Here is a 26,259-nt window from a genome sequence, read left to right as displayed (position 1 = left end):
ATTAAAATCATAATCTGCGAATGTTAATATTTATTAAGAAACTTAAATTAATCTGCCTGCCTAATTAATTTAAAAAGTGATACCTAGGGTCAAATATTATCACCAAAAAGATAATGGCTATCTATTAATAGTTTTGCTAATAATATTCAATATAAATTGTTTTATATATGTAGTAACTAGGTTTCCACCCGCGGCTTCGCCCGCGCAGTCAAAGAAAAACCCAAATAGTTCCCGTTCCCGTGGGATTTCCGGGATTGCGTCATTTCCCCGGGATAAAAAGTAGCCTATGTCCTTTCTCGGGTATCAAAATATCTTCATAACAAATTTCATGAAAATTGGTTCAGTAGTTTAAGCGTGATTGAGTAACAGACAGACAGAGTTACTTTCGCATTTATAATATTATATAGTATATAGTTTAAACTTTTAAAGTAATAATATGCTACACATGTTGCTTGTGGATTTAAATACATGATTTCATGGAAATCTTATATATGAAAATGAATCGCAAAATGTGTTGGTAAGCGCATAACTCGAGAACGGCTGAACCGATTTCGATAATTCTTTTTTTATTATATTCCTTGAAGTACGAGGATGGTTCTTATGTAGAAAAAACGTAAAGATGTACCACGGGCGAAGCCGGGGCGGACCGCTAGTACCTAATAAATGTTAAAGACGTTTGTGATGTTTATATGATAATTTGAAACTTTGGTAATTTATTATTCAGTGTACATAATAAATAGACAGACGTAGAAAAAATCATTTTTCTGTATATATTTTTTATTTCTGAAGAAGATAAGGTTGTGTTTATTCATAGATAAGACTGCGACTCAATCGTCTTACCGTGAATGGTTTAATAAAATGTCAAATGTCAAATGTCAATGCCAATTAAATCAGCTGATTGCAGAAAACGACAACTTGTGTTTTATTTACATTATCATTTAGCATTAATTTATTACAAAATCAGCAATTGTGCCTTATTTCCGCGTTCACATGCAATGATGTTTATATTTAAAAATGACGTCACGTGATTATGAATTTATTTTTACATTGATTTGTAGGTTACTTACTTTCACTCGAACCTCCCTCCACTAGACAAAGAAGAATATTTTTATCAATTCAGTATGTCGTTTGTATTAACACATAACAAACATATAAAATGTTTACGCGAAGTATATTTCTTACCTGCTTCTTGTTTTTCTGTTTTACACTGAGTGTTTTTGTGTTTTTGTTATGTTTCGATTTCAAGCCAGTCGATCAATATAAACTAGAAAAAGTGGTGTTGCTCAGTCGTCATAATCTGCGGACGCCTTTGTCGAAAAACTTAAAAAAGTTAACACCTCAAACCTGGCCACAGTGGAAAGAAGAGCCAGGATATTTAACAGAAAAAGGTTTTATATTAGAAGGCTATATGGGAACGTTTTTTAAAAACTGGCTGTATACAAAGGGACTATTATCTAGTGACTGTCCAGATGAAAATGAATTTTATGTGTATGCAAATAATGTTCAAAGAACGATGGCATCGGCCCAAGCTTTTGTAACAAATACATTTCCTCATTGCAACGTGACCGTGCATCATTCAAACGAAAATTACGATCCTATATTTAGTCCGTACATTCACAATCATACAGAGATCTTTAAGAAACTAGCTCTTGATGAAATGTCTGCTTTATTACAAAATATGGACTTAAAAACTCAATATGAAACTCTTGAACGTATTTTAGATTTTCAAGCATCTGATTTATGTAAATTAGAGAATAAATGTGATATGGACGGTGAAGAAAATAATATAGATATTGTTGTAGGATCGAAACCGATACTTAAAGGGCCTTTGAAACTTAGCAATGAGGCTATAGATGCGTTTTTAATGGAGTACTACAGTGGGTTTTCATTAGACAACGTTGCGTGGGGTCAGTTATCAAAGAAAAATGAATGGCAGGCAATTTTGCCCATATCACAAAGTTACCACAATATTATTTTTAATATTAGTATAATAGCTAAGGATATAAGCTATCCGCTTCTCAAATACATGTCAAAAATACTTATAAATGACAATAAAAAAGTATCACTTCTCATGGGTCATGACGCAAATATAAATGTTGTGTTAAATGCAATGGAATTTAAACCTTTTGTGCTAGAAAATGAGTTTGTTAATACCCCGATAGGTGGTAAGGTGATTTTCCAAAAATGGTTTGACGTTCACAATAAGGAGTATTTATTGAAAATACAGTATGTGTATCAAAGTGCTAAACAGTTGAGAAATGCAACAGTTTTAAATGAAGACAATCCACCGCTATTTAAAGATTTAGAATTAAATAAATGCCCTGTGAATGAAGATGGATTTTGTTCTTGGGATGTGTTTGTTGATTTTTTAAATAGTATTGGCGTTTTATAGTTGTAATAAATATTACTTAGAGCTAGTTTCGTAACTTCTGGACACAGAACCTTCTGGATATGTTATTATTAACTTATCTGTCAGGTAAAATGACATCTCATAAATCAAATGTGAAATAAACTAAAAAGTCTAGTAGTAGTAAAGCTATCAATTATATTATCAGAGAGATGTGTAATCAATGCTTTAAGAATTAACAGCTCCTGTATAAATTCTGTTCAGCGTATCTGTCAGTTAGAATGACAAAAAGTGTTGAATACTAATGAATAGGCTATCTGACAATCAGCAAGTTGTGGCTTGGTTGTGGCTGAAAACTTGCACAGAAAATAAAATTTAACCAGTTAAGTTCCCATGTGATATTTTATTGAGGCCCCATGGGGTTTTCCCATGCGATTATATGTACAAAGTTAATTTTATTGGAAAAAAATATGTATTATGTAAAATAATGCGTAAGAAGCCACACGAAGACTATAATATCGTATTTACCCATGTATTTACTTACAATAATTAGGCATACAAATTTTATTTTTATAAGAATAGCTAGGTACCTAATAGGTGTATAGTTTTACCAGTGTATGTGTCGTGATAATATTTCAAATAATTACTTAGCTAAGTGTGTAGTGATTTTATCTATGTGCTATGAATATAATAAATATCCTATTTTACAATTTTATTTTAACATATACAGCATGTTTATTTTTAAACATATTTATCATTATTGATTTAATATTGTGTATGTTCTGTATTGGTTGAAATAAATCTGTTTGTATTGTATTGTATTGTTATTATATTGTAAAAAGTATAATGTATTAGAATAAATGTAAATTATTACTTATATACCTACTAGTATTTCGAAAAAATATGTGTTATTGTTAAAACATTTCAGCATTTCAGCCACGGTTAATCATACCATAAAATCGCTCCGTTGCGACCTGAAAGAAAGACAAACAAATAAACACTTCTGAATTTTTAAATATATTTATTAAAATATTACCCCGCATAAGTAAAAATTATATATTACTAGTGGTCCGCCCCGGCTTCGCCCGTGGTACATATTTCAAGATAAAATGTAGCCTATGTCCTTTCTCGGGTATCAAAATATCTCCATACCAAATTTCATGAAAATTGGTTCAGTAGTTTAGGCGTGATTGAGTAACAGACAGACAGACAGACAGAGTTACTTTCGCATTTATAATATTAGTCTGGATTTTTACATAGTTAACTGCATCTTATAAGTTTAAAATAATGTCAATATTCGTATTTATATCTATTATTCAGGTAGATACTTAACCGGATTTTAGATATTCATAATAATAATATGATAATTATTAATTACGAATGTAAAAATGCAAATATGGGCTACTTCTCCAAAAATCAAACCTTGGTAGGCCTCTTGTTTATTTATAATATCACTAGTGGTCCGCCCCAGTTTCGCCCGTGGTACATATTTCGCAATAAAAGGTAGCCTATGTCCTTTCTCGGGTATCAAAATATCTCTATACCAAATTTCATGCAGATTGGTTCAGTGGTTTAGGCGTGATTGAGTAACAGACAGACAGACAGAGTTACTTTCGCATTTATAATATTAGTATGGATTGTTGGTATAAAGGTATCTGTCAGTGAAACCGCGGGACACAGCTACCTAAATAACTTCGTTAATGCAGTCTGAATAAAATCAATAAATAGTGAATCAAAGAGAATTTAAATCACTACGTTTTATAGTGAAAGTGTACTAGCGTGCAGTCAAAGAAAACCCGCTTAGTTACCGTTCCCGTGGGATTTCCGTGATAAAACCTATCCAATGTCCCGGGGTAAAAAGTAGTCTATATAATATATCCTTTCTCGGGTATCAAAATATCTCTATACCAAATTTCATGCAAATTGGTTCAGCAGTTAAGGCGTGATTGAGTAACAGACAGACAGACAGAGTTATTTTCGCATGTATATTATTAGTATGGATAGTGAATGAATACAAAGATGACATCTCTGTTTATTAAATTTGGCAGAAAATTGTCAAAATTCTCGTTCGTCTTACATTTTATTTGCGAAATTATCAAAATTATAATGTGAATTAGATTTGTTGGTGAATAAAATTCTAAATTAATAAGTGTGCTGATTCTAGAGTAAATTAATGAGTAAAAATTTGTGAGATGTCTTTGAAAATTCCTACTCAAATAAACGTAACTATAGATGCACACAAGCAATGGCTTAGAACTCTGCATGACGCTCAAGAACTAATAGAAAATGATACTGCTCTTCAGGTAATCTATACTAATATTATAAAGCTGAAGAGTTTGTTTGTTTGAACGCACTAATCACGGAAACTACTGGTCCGATTTTAAAAATTCTTTCTGTGTTAGATAGCTCATTTATTGAGGAAGGCTATAGGCTATAATATATCATCACGCTTCGACCAACAGGAGAGGAGCCATGGGGATGAAACCGCGCGGAGCAGCTAGTTTGTTATAGAAGCGAATTACTGCGTAAACCTGTATTATATTTAAAAGATGCGGTCCGCCCCGCCTTCGCCCGTGGTTCATGTTTATGTTTTCTCTCTATAAGAACCATAGTACTACTACAAAAGAATTAACAAAATCGGGTCAGCCGTTCTCGAGTTATGCGCTTACCAACACAATTTGCGAATCAATTTTATGTCATATTTCCTGTATTACTTATATTTAAAATACTGATCATTTTCATGTAGATACCTTATCCACTTTTTTGAAGTCACTAAATACAGAACACACCTTCGCCTATATTTATCCTATCTTATCCTATCCTATCCTTTTTATCCCGGAAATACCACGGGAACGGGAACTATGCTGGCTTAACTTTGAAAATGCGGGCGAAGCCGCAGGCGGAAATCTAGTTCATAGATAATATTAAAAATGTATCTAAATGTACGTAATAGTAATAAGTGTATGTGTATCTTGTTCGTTAGGTACGCTTTCGCGGCAAAACTACTTAACCGATTTCGATGAAATTTGGTACAAGAATATATATATATGTACGATCATTTCGTTTATTGACGACTATCCATATAGCAAATACAGTTTTACAGGAAAAAGCAGCAAAAGGCTTTTGGATAAAAGAGCGAAGGTTACCCCCAGAAATTCTGGGAACAACTTATGCGGAATATTGTGATCTGATAAACAGAATGTACGACGCATACCTCAATAGTGTACATTTGCAGAGAGCACCCTATATCATGGCTATTATTAGTGTGCTCATGAAACGGTAGATATTTAAACATCTTTGTAAAGAAAATTAAGTAATTTTTCCTGACTGAAATACGTAAACAGTCGTAACACTAAGAACAGACCTAGGTACCACATCATATAAAATGTAGATCTTATCTTTACTAATTTTATAAAGTTGCAGAGTTTGTTTGTTTGAACGCGCTTATCTCGGGAACTACTGGACCGATTTGAAAAATTCTTTCGGTGTTAGATAGCCCGTTTATCGAGGAAGGCTATATGTTATATATCATCTCGCTAAGACCAACAGGAGTGGAGCACAGCGGGTAAAACCGCGGGGCACACTGCACAGCTAGTATAAAATGTAGATCTTATTGGAAATATACGTAACTGCACGACTGGGTTCAAATTAGGTGAGAATAGTTCGTCCCAACAGTAATGCAACAAAAACAGACAATCGACTTATTAAACTGGCTGTAAAATGTATACACGAGCTTTGATGAAAAATACTTTGATTTTTGTTTAGAATCATAAAAATCATTTCGCATTAGCGTAGTTGCTAAGCTATACAATTCACCATAATTCCTTCCTATAAAGAGGTATATAACTAGCTTACCGCCCGCTTTTTCTAAAACCTAATAAATTATATACTAAAACCTTCCTCTTGAATCACTCTATCTATTAAAAAAAACCGCATCAAAATCCGTTGCGTAGTTTTAAATATTTAAGCATACAAAGGGACATGGGACATAGGGACAGAGAAAGCGACTTTGTTTTATACTATGTAGTGATATAATAATTTAATTTCAATTCCTTTAGTTTAGTTAATTTATCATGAAAATTTTACACATTCACATTGCGGCCATGTTTCTATGACGTTATCTTTTCAGTATGTTCGAGCTACGAAATGAGCTAGTCAATTTAATAGTAAATGACTATATTTACGTAGATCAAGCTTTGATAAACACTCGACGGACACCTTTTGATATTCAGGTAATGTAAATAATAATAATGTATACATACTATACGTGAAAATGAGGAGGAAAACTTATTAGGTAGGTATAGAAAAACTGAAATATGAAAAAAGCCTTTTGTTTTCTAATCTATTTTAATTTTGTGGATGGACCTTAAAAAAATATTCGTGTACTAACTATATACAACTAAACTTGCAATCGCCTATTAAAAAGGTAGACAAAAAATGCCCGAGTGACGCTGTCACATTCATTCAAATCAACACCTTATTTCGTGGCAGTAATGTTCAAAATCTATTGCTCATTAAAAAACTCTGCCTCATAGACGCAGACAGAGTTTTGTTTCGGACAATTTATGAGTGTGATTGTGAAACTAGTAATTTATTGTATTTCAATGGAGTGCTTTTACAATTATTTACAGATAGTTATACCATACCATTTACCACTAGAAAGTAGAGAGGACTCGATGGAACGATTGCTTCAAAAGATGTGGGCTGATGCGGTTGAGAGGAAGAAATCACCTCCGAAAACGGTTCTTTTATTATCAGTATAAATAAGAGTACTTAGTAATATTTAAAAAGAGTACTTAGTATGAAATTTAGCATACTAAAAGTTAATATACTAGAAACCAAGTGCAGTGCAGAAAGCATTTTTTTTAAATAATGAATTAAAATAAATTAAATTTGACACACAAACGCATCCTGATCGTTTGTTTTTGGTTTTTGTTTGATAATAGATTATTATTGTTAAATTATTATGGGTTTATGGTTATAATTTATAAAGGGCATTTTCGCGTATTGTTAACTAAAAATTAAATGTCGAGTAAACTAGTATTATGTATATAAAAACTTTTTTCAGACGCCCGTCACACCTAGTATCTTTGACGGGGATTTCCCTGTAGAAGATAATGCGCCTACTTTTATTTCTGAGCAACAAATTTACAAAGGTTTGTTATAAGTATCGGGCGTTTATAACATTTCTTATAGTGTTGATCAAATAACTTATGGCTACGTTTAAACGCCTGAATCGGATATGATGAATTTAAGCATAGTGATAGATTAGAAAATGATAATAAAACGTGATGGAGTGTGGAAATTTGTGTTTATGAGAAACTCAATCATGAGTGTTGAGGCGGATAGAAAGATAGTTATCATCTAAAAGGACTAAAAATTATTATGAACCAATTTAATAATAAATCATAAGAAATTATAATATAATCATGTTTACTGAGTGGAGAATGCGTTTACGCAAACATAAGTTATATACATAAGAATATATTATATACATAAGAAATTGAGAAATATATGTTTTATGTAACTAGTTTAGTGTAGTTTCTTTTAAATAATAATGTCAAACGTGTTTTAGATGAAAGTGTACACACGGTATATTCTGAAGAGTACCTCCAAGCTGTAATAATACAAACACACGAAAGATATAGGTTAGTTCCGTTCATAAGTTTTTTATAAGTAACCGATAAGTACGATTTTTTGTCTAGGACTTAAGTAAAACAGAACGTAACAGTAATATAAGGAACGAACAGAACAGAACAGAGAAGAACAAAGTAGAAATGAATAGGACAGAACAGAAATGAACTGAACTGAACTGAACTATAATAAATATTGTTACAGGCAGTTTTTCATTGAAGATTTCAAATCCAAATGCAGAAGAAGAAGACTATATTTTGCCGATTCCGCACAAGAGGCTCCATTTTATTTAAAACGAGCGGCGGCCATGTTGATTCAGAAAGTTTATCGGTTTGATAATTTTATTTAAGTATATTTTAAAATTTTACGGTATAATAACACAGTATTACCATATTTCTAATATTGTAATACTGTGATACTATCACAGTAATACTTAAAAAAACGTAAAGTATAAATTTCGTTCTGTCAGGACACTCATATAACTTAAGGTTTAAAAAATTCTATTATAACTACGATTTATTCTCGGAACTAGGCAAAATAAAAATAATAATAATAACATATAAGACTAGCTTTCCGCCCGCGGCTTCGCCCGCTTATTCAAAGAAAAACCCGCATAGTTCCCGTTCCCGTGGGATTTCCGGGATAAAACCAATCCTATGTGTTAATTTTTTCATATATAGAGGGTAATTTTTACCAAGTTTACATCTATATGTGTGCTAAATTTCATTGAAATCGGTTTAGTAGTATTTGCGTGAAAGATTTGCAAACATACTGTACCTATACACAATATACACATACATCCATCCTCATAAACTTTCGCATTTATAATATTAGTAGGGTAGGATAGGATAGGATGTCGCGGAAGAATTCTAATCAATACCCGCGGCCCCATCATTAAAGCGGCTCGACGGAACACAGTGGGGTTTTAGTCGGTAAGAATCCGACATAACCCACGGCTCCTTCCCCGGGGGCCGTGGGTATCTTTGGAAGATTTCCCCACTATATATTTTTTTTTTTTTTTTAGGATAGGATAGGATAGTATAGTATAGGATAGGATAGGATATTCTGTTAGGTAATGACATTGTTCAAACTACTGAGAATGACCTGATGGTTTTAATATTGACGGAGATATTTGTTTTTTTCTATAGGAAATATATGCTTATCAAAAGGCAACGGATTCTCGAGTACAAAAGGGATGTATTGTTAGGCTTGGTGCCAGATCCGTTTCAACCACACATCAGTTTCGAAGAAGAAAATAATAAGGTTTAGAAATTATTTATATATACATTATTTATATGTATATACATATTAGAAAGCTGAAGAGTTTGTTTGTTTGTTTGTTTGAACGCGCTAATCTCAGGAACTACTCGTCTGATTTGAAAAATTCTTTCGGTGTTAGATAGTCCATTTATCGAGGAAGGATATATCATCACGCTAAGACTAACAGGAGCGGAGCACTGCGGGTGAAACCGCGGGGCGCAGCTAGTAATTTATAAATATTAATGACTAAAATAAGTTTAGCTATTGCAAAGGTTCGCAACAATCTAAAAGACTTAACTTTATAAGTGTGTAGTGTTACGTATTTTTTTAGAAATATATTTTTTCACAGATGTACGAAAGAAAGCGGAACATTCGCATGAAAATAAAAGAAACGTACATGAAAGATTTTAATCAAGAGAAGACGAGACTAGTGGTTTTTAAAAAGGACAATCAAATAGACGATATAACTGAACACATACAAACATGGTTTAAAGAATGGTTTGTTTATCCTACTTTCTGGTAATTTTATAAATAAATGAATGAATAAATGAATAAATATACTGTTGAAGTGCAACTTCTTTAGGCGCGTTGAGAGTAAAATTGAAGGTCGCTTCATGACAATAAGCATGGCAATACCGTCACATAATGGAGTAAGGCGACGATTTTGGTATATTTGTATCTTGCCAAACAAGTTTCACTTCTGACACGTATGCTCGGCTCACACGCCCCTTTTTGGAATAATGTACAAACACAGAAACACTTTATCTGTGACAAATACTAATTATAGAGGTCTCTGTGATTATATTCCATACTAGCTGTGCCCCGCGGTTTTACCCCCATTGCTCCGATCCTATAAGACCAACTTATTGTGATGATATATTAGCCTGTAGCCTTCCTCGAGTTTGTTTGTTTAAACGTGCTAATCTCAGGAACTACTGGTCCTATTTGAAAAATTCTTTCGGTGTTAGATAGTCCATATATCTAGAAAGGCTATAGAGTATATATCATCACGCTAAGACCAACAGGAGCATAGCAATACGGGTAAAACCACAGGCTCAGCTAGTCCATAGACAAAATTTTTAGTCTCAATAAAATCCTATAGGTATTATGGCTATGGGTTTTTCCCCGACTACCCTTACGAAATAGAGGGTGGTACTGTCATGGTGATCCGTGGTGATTATCCCACTATAGATGAAAAAGTTGAAGAAGACGAGAAATATAACGCCAGTGTAAAGGGAAAAACTAAGGAAATGGTAGCTTCAACTTATTTACTTTAGTATTTTCTCTTTCATATTACGGTGCATTTACATCAAACGAGCGAATACTCAGTCTAACCCCACTATGTCAAAATTATTTTAATGTAAAAAGGTTCTTAGTGCGTTCGAAACTATGATATATAAAAAAGCTAGATACGTTACCCGCTCTCTATTTTGGCAAGAAAAAACTCAGCTAAGTGCCCGAGTTTCACTTAGTCACGCTCCATTCAGCGTCGTGGCTGGACGTTCCTTTTATATTTTAATCGGCAGTTGTTATTACGAAGTACATGAGTGAGACATGTATTATGTCTCGTGCGTGGGAGTGAAAGAGAGAACAACTGTATTGGTGATAATGCGTTAGTAAGTAGGTATGTATTAATTACGCTGTTTTTAGTGCAATGATGTTGGCGTATGCCGCGTCTACTAGTATAATAGGTCATTGGTTGGAAAAGATTCTATGCAATGTTCTAATACAACAACACTGAATATGAGTTTTCTTTTTCATTAAAAGATCACGAAATAATGCTTTTGCTCTAGCTCTAGCTCTATGTTCGTTTGATGTAAATTCACCGTGTTGCTAGTAATATTTAGAAATTGACTTGAATGGATTTTAAATGTGATTTATTCATCTATACATATAATAAATCTGTAGAAGTGTCAATTCTGTACATTGAAAATATTGAAAAAATAAATAGCAGGGGGTGTTACTGGATCGATACCAAACCCAAATATGTGATTAAAAATTTTTTTGTCTGTCTGTCTGTCTGTCTGTCTGTCTGTCTGTCTGTATGTTCAGGCATCACGTGAAAACTAACGGTTCGATTTCGATGAAACTTGGTATAATTATACTTTATTATCCTGGGCATAAAATAGGATACTTTTTATCCTGGAAAAATACGTAGAAAAAAATAAATCTTAACTTTTCTTAATTTTTCCGCGCGGACGTAGTCGCGGGCGGAAGCTAGTTATTAATAACCCGACATTACGCACACTTTACGGTGAGCGTGGTCACGGGGAAACTGACCATGATCATGCTCTCTTTTTAATCATTCTTATTCTCTAATCTTATTACTTTATACAAATTAATCAGACAGAGATATATTTCATCTTCTGTATGAAAGGGACTAAAGGATGGGAGATAAAATAAAAAACGCAGATTTTTGAAAATTCATTTATTTAATAGTACCTACACCAACAATTAATATATATATGTATTACTAGCGGTCCGCCCCGGCTTCGCCCGTGGTACATGTTTACATTTTCTCTACATCAGAACCATCCTCGTACTTCAAGGAATATAATAAAAAAAGAATTATCGAAATCGGTTCGGCCGTTCTCGAGTTATGCGCCTTCCAACACATTTTGCGATTCATTTTTATATATAAGATTATAATAATTAACATTCATACAATCAACATTACTGCTCTAAGCAGTAGTTATTTCAAATACATAATAATTTTTAATTTATTCTTACCAATGAAAATAAAAAAAATTCAGTTAAAAGCGGAAAAGAAGCAAGCAAAAATAGACGCGTTACTAAAAGAAGAAGCAGATAGAGAACAGAAGAAGAAAGAAGAAGAACAGCTTTTCAAATTGCGTTGTAATCCGCAATCCGACCCTGGATATAAGGCACAGACGTCACAATATATGGGAGATATAGTGGAGGTAATAATGGAAATAGAAAGAAGAACGGTTTAGAAATTAAAGACATTAACACGGTAGATATCTTTACTAATATCTGTGTTAGTATTATAAACACGGTATATTTATACTAGGTACCTAATAAAATAAATTGAAGAGTTTGTTTGTTTGAACGCGCTAATCTACTGGTCCGATTTGAATTTTTTTTCTTTTGTTAGTTGTAGCCCATTTATCGAGGAAGGCTATCATCACGCTAAGACCAACAGGAGCGAAACACTGCGGGTAAAACCGTGAGGCACAGCTAGTTTATTATATAGAAACTAAGTATAGTAAGTACATATTACATATTATATTAATTTTATGTAGGCTCTGCAAAAGTACCAAGCAGCATGGTCGATTTACGATGACTTTCCCGCCTCCCAAAACCCGGATGCATTTTTCGGTTATATGCAAGTAATAATGACGGAAGATATTATGGGCCAAATGCATGTGGATTGCAGGAAATATGTTGACGAGCTTATGAGGTATCTTCAGTTTTGGTAGTTTTTAAATAAAAACATACTAATATACTTACCTTTTTTAATACAGGATGTACCAAATTTGGCTACATAGTATAAAACAAAGTCGCTTTCCGCTGTCTTTGTGTCTGTATACTTAGATCTTTAAAAAATAACGCAACAGATTTTGATGGTTTTTTTTTTAAAGATAGAGTGATTCAAGAGGAAGGTTTTAGTATATAATTGAAATCGGTTAATCAAGTCTGAAGTAACGAGTCCAAAAAAATCCATTTGAGATTCCATTTTCTGAAGTCGGTTGATAAAATCAAGGACAAACGGTTATGTCTCTACTTAATATGTTAGTTACAAAAATTACATCTGTGTAAATAATTGGCAAATGCAAATTTACCACCTGTTTAAATAGCATCCTTTTTAGATAAGTATAAAAATAAAAACTGTTTTGATATTATTTATTTCTGAAGACATTAAAATGTCTTACGTCTATGTATGCTGCATTATCTAAAGTAGTTTTAAATAGGAAATATTTTTTTTGTTTGTTTGTCAGTTACGATTTAAATCAATAACTATTTGACTGATTATAACAATTATTTTAGCATGGCTTTCTGCCTTTACAAATGAAATAACATATTGTTTAATTTGGTATGTCGGCTCACCAAACGGTGAATCCTTAATAAATAAAGAAAATAAAATATTATTTGCGAAATTTCAAAGAATATAAAATTCGATTATGAGTCAGGATTCGAACCCGATTCCTTCGCCTTAACTTAAGGCGAAGGCCGTTTCCTACTAATTAAAAATTATAAATTGTGTTTAATTAAACTAACAATTTAAAAATGTCATCAGGTTAGATTTGAAGTTATTAATAAAAGCTCAACAGCAAATGTACAAGGCAGTGGGTTGGAAGTTTCCCAAACTTAGACCAAGGAAGAAACCGAAGCCGCCAGCGGTTCCTAAACCTCTTAAAATTGATAGCAATATGGTGGAAGGTTTTGAGGTTAGAATAGTTTATGTATGTGCCGAGCACACGCGTCAGAAGTGAAACTTTTTTGGATTCAAACATACCAAAATCGTCGCCAATCCATGACGTGACGGTATTGCCACTACATCATCATCATCAGCCCATATACGTTCCCACTGCTGGGACACGGGCCTCCTATGAGGGTACAGGCCATAATCCACCGCGCTGGCCAAGTGCGTGTTGGCGGATGACACATGTCGTCGAACTTTTTAATTCTTCGACATGTCGGTTTCCTTACGATGTTTTCCTTCACCGTTCGAGCAGTGGTGATGTTACAACATGCGCAGATGAATTGAAAAATCAATTATATTATATATTATATATATAGTATTGCCACTACGCGACCTTGAAATTTTACGCGAAGCGCCTAAAGAAGTTTCACTTCAAAAATATGTTTTGTTTCTGTAGCGTATGAACATAATAATTATTAGTATTTAACTATTTAGTGTAGATAATATAAAGAAAAATAAATGGAATTTTACTTGAAGGGGCTTTTTATTTTAATACTAGCTTCCGCCCACGACTTTGTACGTGCATCCCCGTTTTTCTCCGTTCCCGCAAGAATTTCGGGAAATCCTTTCTTAGCGGATGCCTACGTCCTAACATCTACCTGCATGCCAAATTTCAGCCCGATACGTCCAGTGGTTTGGGCTGTGCGTTGATAGATCACTATATCAGTCACCTTTGAGTTTTACATAATATTATATAGATTAATTACATTCAATACTAATATCAGTAAATATCTCCTATTCAATTTTAAAAATTGGCTCTATACAATTTTAAGTAGTTTTTTAACACGCTTCACCTGTATGTTTGTATGTAACCGACACATTTAGACTCGATTTTTATCCACATTAAACGGACAGATTTAACGCGAACGGACTATAATTCAAACTTTGTACACTTATCAAGAACAATACAATAATTTCATGAGATGAAGCGTGTTTTTTTATAACTATATTATTATTTGTTTTTTAACCCTTTAATGCAAGTGTAAGTAGCAATAGTTATTAATAGATTTTGGTTTGGAAGATCTTGAATGAAGTTTTTTTTCAGGCGCTTTTTGATCATGACCTAATTTCAAAACCGACTTGCAAAATAAGGGATATTGTTGGTGATTTGAAATATGGCGTCTATGAGTTTAATGTGAAAGACCCGGATGCTAAGTAATTTATATTTTTAATAGTTTCCTATTGTAGAAAGAGTAGTTGTGTCTATGATACGTATGTATTTGCCTTTTTGACAAATTTCAGCAGTGAAAATACTTTGAAAAAATTAATATCACTTTTTTTTTTTTATTTTTGCAACTGAACTTTTTTTCATGGGAATTTTTAGCAAATTTATCAGCCTTGATCCGATTGCTTCTTAGCCTACAAGCAAAATAATTCATTATTTTGTGTTTTAATAAAGGTCAAATATTTGACTAAACAAATCTATATTCTATAGGTACTTAATATTATAAAGTTGAAGAGTTTGTTTGTTTGAACGCTAACGTTTGTTTAACCTCAGGAACTACAGTGCCGATTTGAAAAATTATTTCGGTGATAGATAGCCCATTTATCGAGGAAGAGGCTATATATCATCACGCTAAGACTAACAGAAGCGGAGCAATGCTGGTATAACCGCGGGGTACAGCTAGTAATTCATATTTTGACCAAGGTTCCCCACACCCGGCTATGGCGATATTCGTAGACGTTTAACCCTCTCCTGCGTGTTCGGGTGTGGCACACCCGGCGCGGTGAGGAATAAAGCTGTGATGTTACTGGGCCCACCGCGGAACGGGAAGTCGTTTTTGGTGGACGCTGTGTGCGGTGAACTAAGTGATTGTTCCTCTAATTATTTGCTAAAATAATTATTTTTAACAAAAACTAATCCACCTTCTTATTACCAAAATAAGACCAATATTTGAAAAGGACGACACGCACAAACTTCTAAATAAAAGAAAATATCAAAATCGGTTCAGCCAGTCGAAAGTTCTTAGGAAACAAACTCAAAAACTACAGCTGAATTGACAATAATTACCTCCTACTTTTTGAAGTTGGTTGGTTAAATGTTATGTCTAGTTATAATTTAGTAAAATTGTTCCTTAAAACTTAAAGAAAGCTGTCTTTCTGAAAATTAAAAACGCATACTTTTTTTTCTAGACGCCGTGAAAATCGACATAACTCCCGAAGTTTTTAGCGCGCAATTTGACAGGCCGTCGAAAGTTTTGACAGATGTATTTTTGGCGGCAAGGGTCTTCCAGCCAGCTGTAATTTATATGAGGAACATTGAAAGAGTATTTTGTAAAAAGGTTACAATATAATATATCACTTAAATTGTTTAAAAATTATAAATATGATGAAAATAAATACCTATTAAATATATACCTAGTATATAGAATTATATAAAAATGAATCCTAAAATGTGTTGGTAAGCGCATAACTTGAGAACGGCTGAACCGATTTCGATAATTCTTTTTTTATTATATTCCTTGAAGTACGAGGATGGTTCTTATGTAGAGAAAACGTAAATATGTACCACGGGCGAAGCCGGGGCGGACCGCTAGTAGAATTATATTAGATATTATCTGTGCTAATTCTATAGCTTTCTGGGATATGAAAAAGATAATTTACAAAATATCTGATAATATTATAATACTATACTCTAAACTGCATTTTGAGAATAATTGATATACCTACATGTTTTTTTACGCGTTTTTACGTAAGTATCTATATCTATTTATTTAATAATCCACTTTAGGTTGCTCCGGAAGATAAGTATTTGCAAGCGAAAACTTTAAAAGCGTCTCTAACGAAGCTTCTCAAGCAAATGTCGCCAGATGACAAAATTATATTTATTGGTGGGTTCATTTCATTTTTTTTTTGCGAAATTTGTATCGAATTCAGTGAATTAATTGATCAGTTTATTTCAAGCATACTAGAAATGTAATATTTTCTCTTCGCAGTTTATATAGACTGACCGGGTTGGCTTGGTAGGTAGTGGTTTGCCTTCCAAGCCAGCGGTCGTGGGTTCGATTCTCACCCGGGGCAAATATATTATGTGTCTGGGTGTAAATTATCTATAGAAGTATTTATTTAAAATTATATATGTATGTTTATCAGCCATCTGGTTTCCATAACACAAGCGAAGGCTTAGTATGGGACCAGATCGTACTGTGTGTGAAAATTGTCCTGAAATATTTATTTATTTTTTATTATTTCTAGCCACATGTTCCAACCCAATGTCTGCACAAGCAAAACCTATGGTGTCTATCTTTAACGAAGTTATTCTGGTGCCAAGAACGGATTACAACAGTTTGAGACTGTTCTTCTATGAAAGGTTTCAAAAGTGAGAACTTTCATATTATGATATTACTATTTATAAAATATCTATACATACATACTGTACACTGAATATTTTTATAAAATAATACTTGGGGCGTGATCTACAATATATAGGTAACCTACCGAAGCCAAAAATTTAATTTTTAGAATTTTTGTTTGTTTATCTATGACTGTTTGTCTGTTTATATGCTCGGGCTAATCTCAAAAAGTACTGCATATACTACTTCAATTTTAGTGCGGACATTAGGAAGGACTTAGGATAGGTTTTATCCCGGAAATCCAACGGTAACGGGAACTATGCGGGTTTTTCTTTGACTACAAGGGGCGAAGCCGCGGGCGGAAAACTAGTATTAAATACTTCAACACACACACACACACTTACACGCACCCACGTGCACGGTATCATTATTTATATATTGAATAGCTTTCATTTGTTTTCTTTTATGTATTAAGTTTTCATTAATTATTTATATATTTTCTCATTTAGAATTCGCAGCATGCCCAGAGATTACTGTGTGCAAGCGCTCGCGCAGGTACTACAAGGCTACGGCTTTGGCTTGATCATGGAACTGTATGACACTGTTATCAATGCTGAGAGGATTGTAAGGTATTTATTAATTTTCATTTAGAAATTAAAGACTTTAACGGATTTTAAATGCGATTTATTCATTATTTTATTATTACTAGCGGTCCGCCCCGGCTTCGCCCGTGGTACATATTCACGTTTTCTCTACATAAGAACCATCCTCGAACTTCAAGGAATATTATAAAAAAAGAATTATCGAAATCGGTTAAGCCGTTCTCAAGTTATGCGCTAACCAACACATTTTGGGATTCATTTTTATATTATAGATTATGCCAATGTTTGGCACACTTTGCAGCGAACGTGGTCACGGGATAATAATACCTATAATGAATAAATCGCGTTTTAAATCCGTTAATATCTGAAAATCAGTATAATATAAATGAAACAAAAGACTCCTTTAAAGACAAAAATTTTATTTTTCCATTTTATTTTTCTTTACCCTTAAAGCTAGTGCGCAAGAGCCAATTTGTCTCCTTCACTGTTTAGTCTCTCCCATCACCTCTATGGGCTAGTAAGAAAGTGCGCGCACGTAGCGACGCAACTCCCCATAGAGTTGATGGGAGAGACAAAATAGTTGCGGAGACAAAGTTGCTCTTGCGCGCTAGCTCTTATTTTTCCTATCTTTTCAGGTTAAATGCCACACCGTTGACAGCTATGGAGTTTTTAGGACCTCTCATTGAAATGGGTGTTGAAGCTACGAGCGAAGCAGTTAGTTTCTTTTTTTACACGCTTTATATTAGCTTCACCTGTATGTTTGTATGTTTGTAACCGACTTATTTGGGCGCGATTTTGACCCACTTTAAACGGCCAGATTTCGTTCAAACTTTGTAGATTTATTGAGGACCGATGACAATACAGTAATTTGATAAAATTTTCTATTTTTTAGTTCGGTTTTCTATAAAAAGCGTGTTTTTTTAGTTTTTTTAAACTATTATTATTTATATTATAAAGTAAATATTTTTCTGTATGTTTGTTAGAGACCACAGGAACAACTGAAACACAAAATAAAACAATATGTTAGTAAATAATATATCAGGATAAGTATTATAATAATTGAAGTTTAAGTTACTTTACCATTGAACATTTAAGCGTTATGTTAAAAATACATAGTATTACCACAAAACAATTTAAACACGGTCTAACTTTAAACCAGGGATCTGTCACTTTAATAGTTGTCTATGTGAAATACTACAAAACCATATTAAAGAGAACCCGCGCTTAAGGTGAAATGAGACCCAAAACAGACGTTTCGAGCTCACGGAGAATTAATTTTTTTCTTCAAAAACTACCAATTTGATTTTTTTTATTTATGGATTTATTTAATTAAAGAGTTTGTCTAGTGACGTGCGGGAACCGAAACACGATTGAAAAAATTTGCCTCGATAGAAAAACGTTGTGAAGTTTCCTAAAAATTAAACGGTCAATCAATTTCATTTGGACAATAGTAAAGTAATATCAATGAAACTTTATCCACATCCACTTCCATTCAATTCTTGAGAGACGTGCGGGATTAGATTTTACATTTAATACATCAGTAATTTTAAAAAAATATATTTATAAATTATTAGCACAAAATTGCGCGTAGGCCGGTCGCTTCCGCCGTTCTGCCTCCTGTTAGTCGACGCTAACGCGTCTTAGAGAGCAGTCCTGTACAACTTTTTCGCGCGGTGCCATTGTCTACTCGCATACGTGATTTAGTGTTAGTGATACTAAAGTTTTTCATAAACATGGTGAATTTTGGTGGCCAAAACATTGATGGTGAGAACATTAGGAAGAAAATGTTGCGAAGGCAGGTGAAAAAACTACAGTTATTGAACCCAAATAGGTAATTTTGATGTTTATCATGCTTATTTATATTTATTATGTCTTTCGGCCGCTACAAGTCCAAAGATTTCAACTTCCAATATATTGATTAGGTACTAGGTATATTTACAAGTCTAATTTGAGAAACGCATAAATCAAAATTTGAAAGTTATTTTTACTTGTAATAATTAGTAATAAATATTATTTTAATTTTTTGGAGTAATATGTTTACTAAGTCTGAATTGAGCAACGCACAAATCAAGATTTTATAATTTTATGCACTCCGTCTTTATTTTTATTTATAATTTTATTTATTATTGGTATAGATAAGTAATGTTTTAGTTATTTTTTGAGATTTCATCTTCCAATAAATATTACTGATTTGTGTATGTATGTTTATTTCTAACAGCGAAGCGCGACGAGCAAGAGACATATTTATTTACGGAATAAGGTGAAGAAGAAAAAATGAAAGTCGTATCAAGAAGATAAACATTGGAACAATAAAATAGTACCAAAACCAGCATTCGAAAATATCTGTTATGTTATGTTATATTATATAATATATCAAATGTCAAAATTCTATCTTATTATATATCATATATCTGATATTAAATATATCAAAATGTCGGATATATTTATTAAAAAAAAAATCAAATTTGTAAATAATATTTTTTTGTTATTGATTTTTTCAATAAATATGAGGTAAAAATGTACTTTAAGGGCCGTTGAGTTGGGCAACCAAAATTTTCTTGGAGAAAGGTCTATGCCTAAGTAACTTACCCGTAAAATCTTAACCTGCGGATATTTATAGTTTTTTAGAAATTAATTATTAAAGTTTCATAATTTTTCATACAATTTCGAGTAACCATCTTGACATTTGTTTTTTTTTTTGTTGCGTTTCGTTACCTACGTACGTACGTTTTAACCTACGTAGTTTTTTTTGTTTGAGTGGGAATCGCCCTAAAGTCGCTTCTGGCACTCGCAGGCCGCTACCGCGGCACGCTTGCTTCGCTCGCTCGGCTCGTGCGGCAGTTCAAGAGTTAACCTAACACGCTCGTCGCTTCGCTCCTCGCTACCTATTTGAATACTAAAAGTAAAAGTTAATCGATTTTAAAAACTGAAGCAAGTGAGCTATAAAAATAACTATAAAATTGTTATAAAAACAATTTTATTTTGGCTAAAAACATTGAATAACATGTAAATTAATTAAATAAAAATTCATGGGTATAAGAGTTGTATTTGCAAAAACGAAACGCAACAAAAAAAACAAATGTCAAGATGGTTGCTCGAAATTGTATGAAAAATTATGAAAATTTAATAATTAATTTCTAAAAAACTATAAATCTCCGCAGGTTAAGATTTTACGGGTCAGTTACTTAGGCATAGACCTTCGCCCAAAAAAATTTTGGTTGACCAACTCGACGGCACTTAAAGTACATTTTAGCCAAATATGATATATATTATGTAAAAAAAAAACCAAACGTAAATAGCGTCTATTATGTACTTTTATTATCATATTGTACGTTAAGTCCCCACGACGAAAAACTGTAAATTTTGTTTACAAAGATTTTCAAATAACTTACATAGGTAGCGACAATTCTAACAATAACAAATCATTTCATCATAAAATAAATTAGTCGCAAGCTCACTTTTTGTAACCAGACTTGTACCAATAAAAAATCGACCTTCGTGCAAAGGAACAAAGGTCGTTTTTCTAGTCCGATGGGTCCGGCAACGAAAAGACGTTGCCGGATCGCTTTACTCGGCTTCAACCGCGCGAATATAAGAATTTAAGTAAAGTTCATTGAACCTCCGTTAGTTCCGTATGTTTCCGTCATCTATTCAGTTGTGTGGCATGGCGAGGGGATTTTCGTGAAGCGTCCCGCGCGCTCTTATGCTCCACCCAAGGGGCGTAGCCCAAAAGGTGCACAAACACGATTGTATTTCGTCTTAAGGACGCATATACAAATTGACGCGCATCAATTTTAGGTTTTGAGTCTTACTACTACACGTGCACGGCTCACACACACAGCGAAATGCGAGAAACGACGAAATTATGACTAAACTGACACGACTTGATAATTGAACTTATTTTTATTGCCATGTTTTTTTTTTTTAACTTTACTTTGATTTGTTTGTAACGTTGAATGGTCACAAAAGTAGATACCATTTACCTAATTTCATTGGACAGTGATTGATTGGTAAACAAGTACTTGCCAAAGTGTACTTCGAAGACTGCTTCTGGAACTATTATACGAGTAGAACTAGGTGTGCCGAGTTTAGGTTCGTTTTGTTAGTTATGTTGAGACCTTATCTCCGGACTTGATGGAGTGACCTGCAGGTGTACTTCGAAGACTGCTACTGGAACTAATAGACGAGTAGAGCTAGGTGTGCCGAGTTTGGGCTCGTTTTGTTAATTATGTTGAGACCTTACCTCCGGACTTGATGGAGTGACCTGAAGGTGTACTTCGAAGACTGCTACTGGAACTACTAGACGATTTGAGCTAGGTGTGCCGAGTTTGGGCTCATTTTGTTAGTTATATTGAGACCTAACTTCCGGACTTGATAAAGTGACCTGCAGGTGTACTTCGAAGACTTCAACTGGAACTAACAGACGAGTAGAGCTAGGTGTGCCGAGTTTGGGCTCGTTTTGTTAGTTATGTCGAGACCTTACCTCCGGACTTGATGGAGTGACCTGAAGGTGTATTTCGAAGACTGCTACTAGAACTAATAGACTGTTAGAGCTTGGTGTGCCGAGTTTGGGCTCATTTTGTTAGTTATGTTGAGACCTTACCTCCGGACTTGATGGAGTGACCAGCAGGTGTACTTCGAAGACTGCTACTGGAACTAATAGACGAGTAGAGCTAGGTGTGCCGAGTTTGGGCTCGTTTTGTTAGTTATGTTGAGACCTTACCTCCGGACTTGATGGAGTGACCTGAAGGTGTACTTCGAAGACTGCTACTGGAACTAATAGACGATTTGAGCTACGTGTACCAAGTTTGGGCTCATTTTGTTAGTCATGTTGAGACCTTACCTCCGCACTTGATGGAGTGACCTGAAGGTGTACTTCGAAGACTGCTACTGGAACTAATAAACGATTAGAGCTAGGTGTGCCGAGTTTGGGCTCATTTTGTTAGTTATGTTGAGACCTTACCTCCAGACTTGATGGAGTGACCTGCAGGTGTACTTCGAAGACGGCTACTGGAACTAATAGACGAGTAGAGCTAGGTATGCCGAGTTTGGGCTCGTTTTGTTAGTTACGTTGAGACCATACCTCCGGATTTGATGGAGTGACCTGAAGGTGTACTTCGAAGACTGCTACTGGAACTTATAAACGATTAGAGCTAGGTGTGTCGAGTTTGGGCTCATTTTGTTAGTTATGTTGAGACCTTACCTCCAGACTTGATGGAGTAACCTGCAGGTGTACTTCGAAGACGGCTACTGGAACTAATAGACGAGTATAGCTAGGTATGCCGAGTTTGGGCTCGTTTTGTTAGTTACGTTGAGACCATACCTCTGGACTTGACAGAGTGACCTGAAGGTGTACTTCGAAGACTGCTACTGGAACTAATAGACGAGTAGAGCTAGGTGTGCCGAGTTTGGGCTCGTTTTGTTAGTTATGTTGAGACCTTACCACCGGACTTGATGGTTTGTTAGTTCAAGTAGCCGTCTTCGAAGTACACCTTCAGGACACTCCATCAAGTCCGGAGGTAAGGTCTCAACATGACTAACAAAATGAGCCCAAACTTGGTACACGTAGCTCTTATCGTCTGTTAGTTCCAGTAGAAGTCTTCGAAGTACACCTGCAGGTCATTCCATCAAGTCCGGTGGTAAGGTCTCAACATAACTAACAAAACGAGCCCAAACTCGGCACACCTAGCTCTACTCGTCTATTAGTTCCAGTAGCAGTCTTCGAAGTACACCTGCAGGTCACTCCATCAAGTCCGGTGGTAAGGTCTCAACATAACTAACAAAATGAGCCCAAACTCGACACACCTAGCTCTACTCGTCTATTAGTTCCAGTAGCAGTCTTCGAAGTACACCTTCAGGAAACTCCATCAAGTCCGGAGGTAAGGTCTCAACATGACTAACAAAATGAGCCCAAACTCGATACACCTAGCTCTAATCGTTTATTAGTTCCAGTAGCAGTCTCGAAGTACACCTGCATGTCACTCCATCAAGTCCGGAGGTAAGGTCTCAACATAACTAACAAAATGAGCCCAAACTCGGCACACCTAGCTCTAATCGTCTATTAGTTCCAGTAGCAGTCTTCGAAGTACACCTTCAGGTCACTCTGTCAAGTCCAGAGGTATGGTCTCAACGTAACTAACAAAACGAGCCCAAACTCGGCATACCTAGCTCTACTCGTCTATTAGTTCCAGTAGCCGTCTTCGAAGTACACCTGCAGGTCACTCCATCAAGTCTGGAGGTAAGGTCTCAACATAACTAACAAAATGAGCCCAAACTCGGCACACCTAGCTCTAACCGTCTATTAGTTCCAGTAGCAGTCTTCGAAGTACACCTGCAGGTCACTCCATCAAGTCCGGTGGTAAGGTCTCAACATAACTAACAAAACGAGCCCAAACTCGGCACACCTAGCTCTACTCGTCTATTAGTTCCAGTAGCAGTCTTCGAAGTACACCTTCAGGACACTCCATCAAGTCCGGAGGTAAGGTCTCAATATAACTAACAAAATGAGCCCAAACTCGGCACACCTAGCTCTAACCGTCTATTAGTTCCAGTAGCAGTCTTCGAAGTACACCTGCAGGTCACTCCATCAAGTCCGGTGGTAAGGTCTCAACATAACTAACAAAATGAACCCAAACTCGGCACACCTAGCTCTACTCGTCTATTAGTTCCAGTAGCAGTCTTCGAAGTACACCTGCAGGTCACTCCATTAAGTCCGGTGGTAAGGTCTCAACATAACTAACAAAATGAGCCCAAACTCGACACACCTAGCTCTAATCGTTTATTAGTTCCAGTAGCAGTCTTCGAAGTACACCTTCAGGTCACTCCATCAAGTCCGGAGGTATGGTCTCAACGTAACTAACAAAACGAGCCCAAACTCGGCATACCTAGCTCTACTCGTCTATTAGTTCCAGTAGCCGTCTTTTAAGTACACCTTCAGGTCACTCCATCAAGTCTGGAGGTAAGGTCTCAACATAACTAACAAAATGAGCCCAAACTCGGCACACCTAGCTCTAATCGTTTATTAGTTCCAGTAGCAGTCTTCGAAGTACACCTTCAGGTCACTCCATCAAGTCAGAAACTAAATATGAAATTTATAATCCCATAAGTATAAAATCTATAAATAAAATGAATGCGTGAAGGATCAAGTTTATTAGGTCAAATATTTTGTATTCGTACAGTGATCTTTTCGTAAACGAGGAGCTGCTTACAAGCGTCACAGTGTCCACTCACAACGGCGGCCGAGCGCAGACTAAAATATTTCATTACAAATTTTTGTGCAATAAATCAAGATGAGCCAGTAAAATAACCCTTATTTCAATCCAATAAGTATCACGCGTTACAACTAAATATGTGAAAAAATAAGGTTTGATTTTAATTTTTTTCTCAGCCTATTTGTAACATTTTGATAGTTTTCTTTGCTACCTTTTTGAGTTGCTTACTTAAAATATTTTTAAATCAATAAATTTATTTTATTAAATACAAGAAAAATGTTCCTTTATTCAGCACGATATTGTCAATTTTGTGTGAAAGGGCAACGGAAAATATTTTTTATAATATTATAAACCAAAATTTTCGACTAAAAAATTGCTACCATTTAAAGATTAAGGATTAATCTATCTATAGTAATTATTAGTTAAATTTGGTTTTGTATTATTTTGTCGCAAAATGTACCGAAAAACTGCTTATTTTTGTCAGATTCGTAAACGCGTCCTTAAAGTTAAACACTGTCTAAAGATTTCTTGTGGTAAGACAGTTAGATTTTAGATAATACTTCTTACTAATTTAAATACCAATTTTTTGTTGAGCGTATAATAGATTTAATATATTATACAAGCTGTGCTCCGCGCTTTTACCCGCATTGCTCCGCTCCTGTTGGTCTTAGCGTGATGATATACCCTGTTGCCTGTAGCCTTTCTCGATAAATGGGTTATGTAAAACAGAATTTTCAAATCGGATCAGTAGTTCCCGAGATTAGGGTGTTCAAACAAACAAACAAACTCTTCAGCTTTTTAATATTAGTATAAATTTGAAGATTTTATTAATCTAACACCAATCAATACCAATCATAAATCAGCCAATTAATAATTTATTAGTAAGTCTCAGTAATCAATGGTTCTGAGTCATAAAAAGGATTTACTCAGGTCTCAGGACTACAGTACTTTTTATATTACAGGAATATCAAGAATACGTCAATTTCTTTATCACCAACTCACCCTTGGCCACAAAAAGGCAGAAGTACGAAATAATGAATCAAGTGCGAGCCGCGTTTTATGAGAAAATGGAAAAGAAGAAAGAGAAAGAAAAATCGTGAAATAGGATATATTATTAGCCCAAGCCCGCAGGATTATTAGAAAAATAGCATATATTTTAATATGTACTAGCTTACCGCCCGTGGCCTCGCCCGCTATGTCTAAAACCTAATAAATTATATACTTACTTAAACTTCCTCTTGAATCACTCTATCTATTAAAAAAAAAACCGCATCAAAGTCCGTTGCGTAGTTTTAAAGATTAAGCGTACATAGGGACAGAGAAAGCGACTTTGTTTTATACTATGTAGTGATGTATATTATAAACATTATTTTGCCAATCGAGTCATCAATGTTGCGTATTCATTTGAAGATATTATGTAGTCGAGTCGTGAATTTTGTGTTTTTTGTAATAATTTTTTTACTGTTTT

At 34.5% G+C, this 26,259-nt stretch overlaps 1 protein-coding gene across 1 annotated transcript; it reads left to right on the top strand.

Moving 5' to 3' along the window:
• Positions 1 to 914: 914 nt before the first annotated feature.
• On the top strand, positions 915 to 26,067 carry LOC123704259 (IQ and AAA domain-containing protein 1-like). Its single transcript, XM_045652567.1, has 21 exons — positions 915 to 2,383; positions 5,451 to 5,626; positions 6,477 to 6,579; positions 6,979 to 7,089; positions 7,416 to 7,503; positions 7,923 to 7,995; positions 8,186 to 8,311; positions 9,130 to 9,244; positions 9,591 to 9,739; positions 10,344 to 10,494; positions 11,995 to 12,162; positions 12,505 to 12,662; positions 13,500 to 13,650; positions 14,731 to 14,840; positions 15,334 to 15,494; positions 15,819 to 15,967; positions 16,417 to 16,516; positions 16,881 to 17,004; positions 17,488 to 17,607; positions 18,216 to 18,294; positions 25,754 to 26,067. Exons 1-21 carry the CDS (start codon positions 1,514 to 1,516, stop codon positions 25,889 to 25,891), a joined length of 3,420 nt encoding a protein of 1,139 aa, XP_045508523.1. The 5' UTR covers positions 915 to 1,513; the 3' UTR covers positions 25,892 to 26,067.
• The last annotated feature ends 192 nt before the right edge of the window (positions 26,068 to 26,259 follow it).

This window comes from Colias croceus, chromosome 29 (genome assembly GCF_905220415.1).
Source record: "Colias croceus chromosome 29, ilColCroc2.1".
Taxonomy (NCBI): Eukaryota; Metazoa; Arthropoda; class Insecta; order Lepidoptera; family Pieridae; genus Colias; species Colias croceus.
This window is presented reverse-complemented; position numbering and strand designations above follow the sequence as displayed.